Source organism: Limulus polyphemus, unplaced genomic scaffold (assembly GCF_000517525.1).
Source record: "Limulus polyphemus unplaced genomic scaffold, Limulus_polyphemus-2.1.2 Scaffold1031, whole genome shotgun sequence".
Taxonomy (NCBI): domain Eukaryota; kingdom Metazoa; phylum Arthropoda; class Merostomata; order Xiphosura; family Limulidae; genus Limulus; species Limulus polyphemus.
In genome coordinates, this window is record NW_013666641.1 from 170,086 (window position 1) to 180,257 (window position 10,172).

Below are 10,172 nucleotides of genomic sequence, written 5' to 3' on the forward strand. Positions count from 1 at the left end.
ATATATATATATATATATATATATATATATGTGTGTGTGTGTGTGTGTGTGTGTGAACTATAGGGTAGAGCTGGACTATTATTCCAACAATTGATTGTCACAACAATAATCAAACCTAATGTATCCAGTTAATTAGAATTACTATTAAATCTTTTATAATGAAAATAATCATCTAATGGAAATTAGTTGTTCCAATTATTACTGTTTTTGGTTATTCCAACAGTTGATAAATCATCATAAAAACAATAATCTTTTCAAAATTAGCTTTCCCATTATTCCTGTTTTCGGTTATTCCTACTTTCCAAGTAACTAAAATATTGCCATTATATTTTTGTTTTTTTGCTGTTAAATACAAAGCTATGTAATGGGCTAATTGTACTGTGCCCACTGTGGATATTGAAACCCAATTCTAACATTATAAGTTTTTGTTGTTTTTACTTCAAGTTTGTTAAACTTTGAACTAGCATGGCCTGATGACTGGAGGGTCTCGAGTTCAATTCCTGGCCATGTCTTTGTTATGGCAAAGCTACAAAGGCTATCTGCCACTGTGAGTAACTTTGAACTTCTGACTAAAGAGAAAATGATTGATTGACAGCGTCCACTGCCAACTCTTCAGCTACATAAGTGCCAGACATCCTTAAAATACCATATAGTATGAAAAAGAAACATTGGACATCATTGTTTAGATGTGATAAGTGTAAATGAATGTAAATTAAATGTTATCTTGGTAAATTTTCACACCTTAGTGATTGTGTTTAGAGCAAACTCTTTCAATATTCATAAAAACATGAATACCATGACATTTAACTTAATATTTGCTAACGTTCGATTTAAAACACTGGATTTCAAAGTGGCTTCATGATTACAGAGCTTAACTCGCAGATGGATGTCTTGCATTCAAATCTCAGTTGAGTCAGGATTTTTCTTTTTATTTGTTTAAAATTAATATATTTACAGCAAGATCGTTTGATACATTATAGATTAAATCAAGCATGTTAATGTTCAAATTAAAAGATGGCATGTTTACAGCATCGAGCCACCTCAGTTTTCCATTTCAATTGAACACTTCTGACACCATCTATGAAATAAGCTCTAAACTGAAATTCTGAATAAAATTCAAAATAGTTCAGAAACAGTGCAAGAAAGAAAGTGTCATTTAGCAAGAGAAAGAAAAAAATAGATGGATGGCATGACAAAATAAGAAAGCTTAGCAAAAATTAGGATAACTGAAGCTGAGTAAAAGCAATTGACATGGTGAAATGAAGCTCCTGGAGAAACAAATCAAAGAAGATAAGTTGATGCTGAAAGACATGCAAATGAGTTCTGGCCACTCTGTGTCTTCCTCGTGCATTGATTGGGTACATTAGCTAGTCCAAAATACTATATTATTATTTTTTGTATAAGATACTGAAAATTTGGTTACAATTACACTAAATTTTAATAACTCAACAGGTATCATACCATCAATGTAAAAATGAACCATAACTGCAGTTAGCATAGAGAAGTTAAAAACTGCTGTTACTTATTGACATCTAATAGTGGGTAATTGGAAAAAAAAAATTTATATTCAGAATAAGCACAACGTTTCAATCACTGGTGTGGTCATTTTCAAGTACGAATGCAGAATGAAAAATGAATTTGAATATTACTATTTGGTGGGAAAAACTCATTCTTCTCTTACTGTTACTGGTTAACACAGAAATACTATTTTATCTCACTAAACTTAATAGTTTTTATTCTTATTCTTTCCTTAATGGTTTTCAAACTCTCTAAAGAAGTAACAAATATCATAAGTTTTGTTTGAGAAAATAAGTTGGTGTTATCCTAATTGTTAATTTCTTGTTGTTTCAGTTTAAATTAAGGCTACTTGAAGAATATCCAAACAATACTAGATTTTTTATATTTGCTAAGTAGCCATTTGCCTGGGTTGTTTTGAGTCATTGTGTAGTTATAGATACAACATTTAAGGCTCCAACATTATCTCAAACACTTATGAACATGTAATGGAATACTGAATAGTCTGGAAAATTGCACACAGTACTGTTGCAACAGGTGACTGATAAGTGAATAAATCTTTCATTGTTTTTAAATGTTAAACAATGCAGTTGCATTAACTTGCATATATGGTTCATTTTCATTTAAGTAGTTTTGGATTGAAAAAAGTAACTTAATTCTAAATTATTGTATCTGAAGTTTGAAGAAAGGGTTTACTGTGGCCAGTCAATCAATTATCAAAAGCCATTTATCATCCAACTCTACGACAGAGGTTGTAGGGCAAGTGCTTGAGCTCCACTCAAACAAATGTGAAAACATGAGAAAGTGTATTGTGAGTGCACACAATATAATTTTTTCTTGGTTTAATGTTGGGTGGGATTTGTTTTTTAAATACTGGAGAACCCTACACGTGATTTGTTATTAGAAGATTTTTAATTTCTTTGTGCCTTTTTAAATTGTGTTACATAACTTATGCACTTGGTGGAATTAAGGAGCTTAATTCTTATTCAAATGTTTTAGCTCAGAGATTATTATTCTTTGACCCTAATTATATAACCCAACTTACTTTACAAAAACTACTGTGCCATTGTGGATCATAGATACATGTGTGTTTGAGGTTCCATGGTTAGGTTTCTATGTTTGTTCTATTTCCTGAACATTTCTATCAGTACACCATTATCATTATTACTCGGATAGTTTCCTACCCACATTGACAGGTTTATTAATATTTCAAACATAGATAGAAGGCTCTTTGCTGTGGTTATGTTGAAAATTTAGATATGGATGGCTTTGTTCTACTTGTTGCTTGCTTTGATAAGAAAATGGTGCTTAAAGAAGTTTTTTTTTATTTATTGGTGGCAAGTTTTTGTGCATCTCAGGTATATGCTCATTCCCAAGATTTTTTACGTGTGATTTTCTTTAATTTACTTAAAACTTCTGATGTAGTTAGCCTATTGGGTGATGAGTGAACTTTAGTGTTCTTGCTTTAAAGTTTTTTCATTCACTTGTGCCTACTTTGAATTCCTTATTTTTTAGACCTTTCTTTTAAGTTTGAACACCTCAACTTCATACTTAATTGCTTTCTTTCTGACTAACAGCCTATTGTGAATTTTTATTGCTGTTTCAAAGTAATCAAATTATTTAAAAATAAAAAGACAACCTCACAACTAGATGTATTTTGCTTATTTCCAAATGCTTTTATGGCTGCTAAGCTTACTTTCCATGTTTCTTGGTTGAACTTGTGTAAAGTTATGTTATGGTTTGATATAACTAATGGCTGTTATCCATTATGATAATAGATCTTACATTGTAGTTTAAAGTACTACATAGCTGCAGTAGAACTGATTGAAGTGTTATGTAGATCAATACACATAAAGTGAATCTTTTAATGAACTTTTGGCATTTTCTACTGTGTATCACATGGTTTTTAAGATTTTCATTTTTATGGATGTAGACCTCATGTCTGAAATAAAAGTAGACTTTTCTATCATGCTGGGCAGCTGAGCAACTAACTTACCATTCAGTGAATATAGCCTCTATATCTTTTGGGGTCCAGTTTGATAGCCATTTCAAAAGGCTACATGTATGTCAGTGCTTCACAGTCCTTTTCACTGTTAAAATTCTAGCACTGTTGAAGAGATATCTGTTTCAGAAAGTTCACTAAAGAATTTGCACTTTTTTTAAATTAAGGTATGGCTGTGAATTTTTATACCTGAAAGAACCTTCATTATGTGATGATTAAAAAGTAGAAAAAAAAAGTCATTAGTTCATGAATTGTAACTTCATTTACCAACAATGTAGATGAGAGCTGTCAAATGACAAGATGCAATAGATTGTCATTAGTTAGATGTTGAACAAACCAAAATTGTATATTTGGCATTGAAAGGATATGTTTGGCTGTAATTACATTAAGATTTTGTTTACTAAATGATATGTAAATTTCATATGCAAGTTATGTATCTTAATGTGGTATTTTGATAATTTTACTTGCTTTAAATTAGTTTATATAGACAGTTGAATTTTGAGATTTTTAACTATTATTGTGATCACATAAAATATTATTGGTTTTCTTGAAATAAGTTTTTCCAAGAGCATTATAATTAATGAACATAATTTTATGGAGTATTTAACACTAAGAATTACTAAAATGTATAATTGCTACTCTTCTAGGCTCGAGTGTGGCAGAGAGACTTTAGGGATAGAAGAGCTGTGCAGCCAGATGTAGGGTATTATACAGAGGTGAGGATTTTGTACTTTGATATGATGGATTTTCAACCAAGTGAAATAATTTGCAGATATTCATTGGTTAGTTTATATTCCAATAAAGTCAACCTCCTTTCATACATAGCTATCATGATCTTTTTTCTGCCCTCTAAGCATTGCTGAAAAAATTTTCTTGCTCAGTACTCCAGTCTATATATCCCACCAATTTCGCACCACTGTTAAACATGTACATAGCATGTGACTACTCTCCACCAATACTATTGTGCCACCTATATTTGTGCAGCTAGCTTCCTCTGGTATTCCCACTCAATCCTCACTTTCTCGATTGGCACAGCATTGTTCGGATGTATGTTTTTTGCATGTGGCTCCCATTTATGATTATGCTTCTTTGTCATTTAAATTTTTTTTCAACGGTTTTATTTTACTGAGTTTGCATTAAATTGTTTCAACAATTTTGTTTGTTTGTTTTGTTACCGAATTATAAGAGATTTTAGTATGAATTCATGATTCAATGCCTCAACTACAGATATTCCTGTTACAGTTGAAAATGTTACTGATATGACTTCCCAGGAATAGGGTTTTACTTTATCTGCAGAAGAGGTACAGGCCTTAATTTGCAGGAAGCTAGATTCATATGTTCAGTCAGCGATTACTTTTTCTTTTCAACTTGACAGTATTTCTGAGGAATTTTTTCGACACCTTCTTATTTTGGTCTGTCACACTTTACACCTCTTCAGAAGTTTTTCCATTTTCATTTTTACAGCTAGTTAATCAGGTTGTTGGTTGATGCATATTTTGGTTTTGCTGTTTGTTCAAGACATGGGTGATTTTACTAGTTTTCTTTTTCCTGCTCCAATTGCTGTGCTGCCACATCATTTACTTTGGTGGAAGTTTGTTCTTCTCCTCATTTCTTCATATTGCTTCCATTTCTCTCAGTGGTTCTGTGGTATGTTTTTCAACTTGTACACTTCACATTATATACAATATGGTGGATATACCTGTGGTAAGCGTGGCTCTGATGCCCTTTGTGTGGCTTTGTCCTTCTTTACACATGGGAGATTTAAGTATTTCATGTCATCAGTACTCAGACTTTGGTAAGGTACATATTTATGTCCTTTGTCATCTAAGGTCTCCAGACTCCCCACAGCATTTATTTTCCCTTTTTTTTTTCTTCCAGTGGAGCAAGGGAGTCCTTACCACTTCCCAGTTTTTGGGGTGGTGTACCATGGAGGCCTTCTTCTGAGTGAGTTTTGGAATTTTAATTTACCATACATACTCATCATTTCCCCCTCAGTGAGAAGAGGGCAAAGCTGGTTTCCCTCCTTCCATTTCTTCTTTTTCCCAGAAGGACAACTGTTGGTTGGAGCAGGACCATCCTACGTAGGATCCTCCTCCTAATACTGGGTTCAGGATAACCTTGCCTATTCTTACGGTTGTGTGCAGTAGAGGCCTCTCTCTTAACATTAATTCTAGTTGCAGAAGGTTCTTTCCCTGCTTCTGTGGTTAAGTTTGAGGGACTTTGTCTGCCTAATAATACCAGCAACATTATGTACATATACTGTGTCTATGGTTGAGAGAATGTTCCATGTCCTCCTCGTAATTCCGGATGCAGGATGTCTCTTCCCTACATTTATGGTTGGGTGAATTATGATTTCTGCTCATAATACCAGTTACAAATATTGCCCTGTTTTTTACGGTTGATTCGAGGCAATGCCACGAACCTGTAATGCTGGGTTCAGTTTGTTGTACTTCTTGCTTCCACATTGGTTTTTGGTAGTTTGGCTGACTGCCAACTTCCTCTTTGTAATCCCAGTTGCTTGATGTATGACACACTGTGTACTTATGGTTGAGGTTGATGAGTATATGTAACAATGTACACATGCCCTAGCCACTGTGTTTATGTTACATTATTTTTGTTTTTATTTGTTTGGATCCTAAGCCTTCTAATTCCAAGGTCTAGTTATGGAACCTTATCTGTCCAGTTATGGATGGGTATCTGCATAGTTCATTCAGTTTATATTTTGCTATGGATTGCCCCTCTCTGAACACATCCTTTTTTTCCAACCATATCAGATTCGGTTCCTGCTTCAAGGGTGAAAAGCATAACTTTTCAAGATGTAGTGGAGAATCTCACGTGTGGTTTGATTTCATCTCGGAGCACACCCATTCATTTTGGGTGGTCACTTTCTGCTTGGCTTCAATGTTGAGTGCCTCCACCAAACCCACCACTTTTGCACTGTGGGATTCTAGATTTGTGTGAGAGAAGGTAAGACTGTATTGGAAGTTAACATTTTCTTACGATGAAAATATATTTTCATTAGGTACTTATCTCCTTTCACACCCTTCCTCCCCATTACTGGTGTTCTTCTTTTAGAGCCTGCCAATTCTCAAAAGTGAGGATTGAGTGGGAGTAGCAGAGGGAGTTTGCTACACCAACATGCTTTGTGGGCAGAAAGATTATCAAGACAGCTTTGTGTGAGAGGAAGTAAGTATATGTCTGTAAATTTATGCAAAATGGAAAGATGAACTTTAAACAAGTCCTTTTTCATTTAACAAATTATTGTCAATTCTTGTTATAAAGAAATTAACAGCAAATGGGGTACTATGCTTATTATCAGATTTAATTACTAAGAACAAAAATATAAGCGTGTTTATTTTAGAGAACCTATTCAGATATTATAAATGAGATATAGGTTAGTATTGTGTTGATATGCTGTACGTGCATTTGTTTTATATATGTTCCCAAAATGCACAACTTGTATTGTTATAGCTAATTCCTCCTGTGAGTATGATCGAGAATCCAATCAATGCTGTCACCACCAAATTTGTGCGTACATCAACAAATAAAATGAGATGTCCAATCTTCTGCGTAGCAGTAAGTAACTTTGTTGTTTAAGATTCATAACATAGGTAAATTAATATGTAGAATTATACACGGTCTTTTCTCTACTTTAAAACATAGAGAAAAGTATGTGTATAATTCTACATAGTAAGTAACCTTCATAAGTTTTAAATCATGATGCTCACTTACCATGATTTTCATTTTAGGTACAACTAATATGCAGTACTTTTTTTTAGAATGTGTTTATAAAATGTTCAGGTATATTTTATTTATTCTGTTTTTATATCCAAGTGAAAGTTGAAGTATAAAACAATCCCCTTGTAATGTGTTAGACATTTGTAAATATTTTATAACAGTGGGTATCATGTAGTCAATACTGATTCAGATATTTTTCTTTATAATTTATAGTTATAAAATCAATTCCAATTTGGTAACATAACTGATTACATTGTGTTCTTTTTAGTATCCCATGTTAATGCAAGATACCAGATTGCATTTTGTCCTTATAAATACCCCATTTTAATATAAAATACCCAGTTGCATTGTGTCCTTATAGGATACCCTTGTTACTGTAGAATACTACAAGTATTATTTTATTCTTAGGTTACCAAGTATTCTTCATGGATTAGTGCAGTGGTTTCCAACATTTTTTTATTCTGAGTTTTCCTCTTTAGAAGATGAATATATTTTCATTAGAGGTTTATCTCACTACGAAATGATTTTATAAAATACTTTCTTCATGGTAATTTTTTCTATCTAATTTAATATCATTATTTACATTTTTTTAACTATGTATTTACTGTTTCAATCCATGTACTCTTCTTTTATGAATTCTTCAATTTAATATTTTAAATCCACCTATTTTCTTCCTTATTTCTTTCCTCTTAAATTTAATCATATTCTTTTTTGCATTCGCTCACATTCCCATATATGTTCCATTTCTCTTCCTTTTTCTTACATCTACATTTCTGATCTACTTTGTTTTCTATGAATGTGTCTTAATCTCCATAATTTAATATCTATCTATATATATGTATATATACATATTTGTTGTTATCTCGAATATTTCATCGCTTCAGTTTTTATCTTATGACAGTATGTGCAGTAAGTACAATGTTGTTCTGCACTCCATTTCTCCAACTTTTGTTCTGTCTTTATCTTTATTGTTTCTGTGCTTCCAATATTCTTCTCATCTCCATTCCCCCCTTTTAATTCCTCTTATTTATTAATCACATTTTGGACATCTTTTTTCATTCGTATTACTTCTGAAACATAGCTCCTAAACCATTAATATCTTGTATTTTTGTATTCAATCTCACTTTTGTACATAATACAGAGTATTTCTGAATTTCTAATATCCATATTACGTATTTTTCCTGCAACCTCTCTCCTTTATTCCATTTTCATGTTTAAACCTCATATATTACCATTTATCCAATTAACATATCAAACAATTGAATTTATTGCAATTCTGTGTGTTATACTGTATGCTATATTTAAAGCTCTTTGGCCTTTGCTGTATCATCTGCTTCTTTTGTGTATTTCTGTTTGTAAACCAGTATTCCAAATATTTTATATTTGTTTGCCACCTCTGTATTTTGATCCATTCAGTACTATTTCTCTTCCTTCTTCTTGTAATTGAAAGATATAATCCTTGGTTTGTTTAAGTTCAGTATTAAATTGTTGCTCTGTAGATATCTTTGACTTGCCAATCATCTTTTTATATCTCCATATATGGGCTTGGTCATTTTGACCAAACTTGTAACTACCATGAAACTATACATACTACACTGTATAACATTGAATGTAGTAAATGTAGCTTCATGAAATTTGGCAAGCTTTTAATAAAGAAGTTTGTTGTACACAGAAAATTGGTTATTTATTATAAGGGACAGCTTTCTTTAAACAAAAGATTGAGTTACCAGCACCTATTATCACAAGTAATTTGTTTATTTAATTTTTTCTTCATTTATGTTTTCTTATCTAACCTAACAAGTTTTTAATTTTTGCACTTTATTTTTATAACAATAAATAGAAAATATACATAAGAAAAAGAAATTTAGTACATGCATGTGGAATCTTGTATTTTTCAAGCTTTTGCACTTGAAAGAAGGCATCCACACTCACTAGGTAGTGTTGTTTCACAAATTATTTTTCTACAATTCAAGTATCTAATTTATAATACAAAATACTTTCATTCTCAGAAAAGAATAGAATGTCCTTAGATTAATATAATTTAATTATCTTTTTTATGTAAGCTATAAATGGATTAAAATAATTCAGATAGCTGAGTGACTGAGCTTCAATGATGGCAGACAATGAAACTGGGAACAGATTTCTCAAAATCTGTCACCTCAATATTCCCAAATTTGTGGAATGTAGTAAATTGGAATTCTCTCTTAGAAATAGTCTAATAGATAATGTTAGAGTGAGTTATTGACATTTTTTGAAAGGCAGGATATGTTAGGAGGGGCATGACATGTTGATTTCACTTTATTTAATAAATCTCAGTTAAGCAAGAAGTTTAGAGGCTATAAGTTTACATTTTAGCTCAATGATATCTATAAGTGTGTAAATTATGGGAAATTTAGATAATATAGAAGTGGAAAAAAAAAGTACAACTGGTCAATTCAAGTGTGATGAAGTATTGTATGATACAGAGAAGTTAAGATTGAGAAATTATTTAAATATTTCATTTTGAAATTAAGAAATTAAAACTTGTATTAAATTTGGGGTATAAAATACATTTTGATGCTGAGTTTATTGACCTATGTTGATAACATAGTTGTGACATCCACACTTTGACCCTATCCTTACCCTTAGAGTTAAATCATTTATCATCTGCCACTATATATGTATTCTGCAAACTTTAAACAGTAAATCTTACTTTTTCTAATCACAGTTCCACCAGTTTTCTTTTCCTATATATGGGATGATGTATCACTAATATTGGGCTTAATGGATACCCTTGTCTAACTCATTTTCATGTCTTCCCTCATATATATATATATATATATATATATATATATATATATATATGTGTGTGTGTCTGTATACTACTTCTTACGTTCTTACTTATTACTTGTTGTTAGTTTAGTTAGTTAAGTTAGTT

At 31.8% G+C, this 10,172-nt stretch overlaps 1 protein-coding gene across 4 annotated transcripts in view; it reads left to right on the forward strand.

Annotated features, from left to right (window-relative positions):
- LOC106461784 (pre-mRNA 3' end processing protein WDR33-like) overlaps window positions 1–10,172 on the forward strand; it is a 64,322-nt gene that overhangs the window by 17,239 nt on the left and 36,911 nt on the right. For all 4 annotated transcript variants that reach the window (XM_013921638.2, XM_022388850.1, XM_022388851.1 and 1 more), the window contains exons 3-4: window positions 4,165–4,233; window positions 6,989–7,093. In XM_013921638.2, coding sequence (XP_013777092.1) covers window positions 4,165–4,233; window positions 6,989–7,093 — 174 coding nt within the window. The remainder of the gene's footprint in view (window positions 1–4,164; window positions 4,234–6,988; window positions 7,094–10,172) is intronic.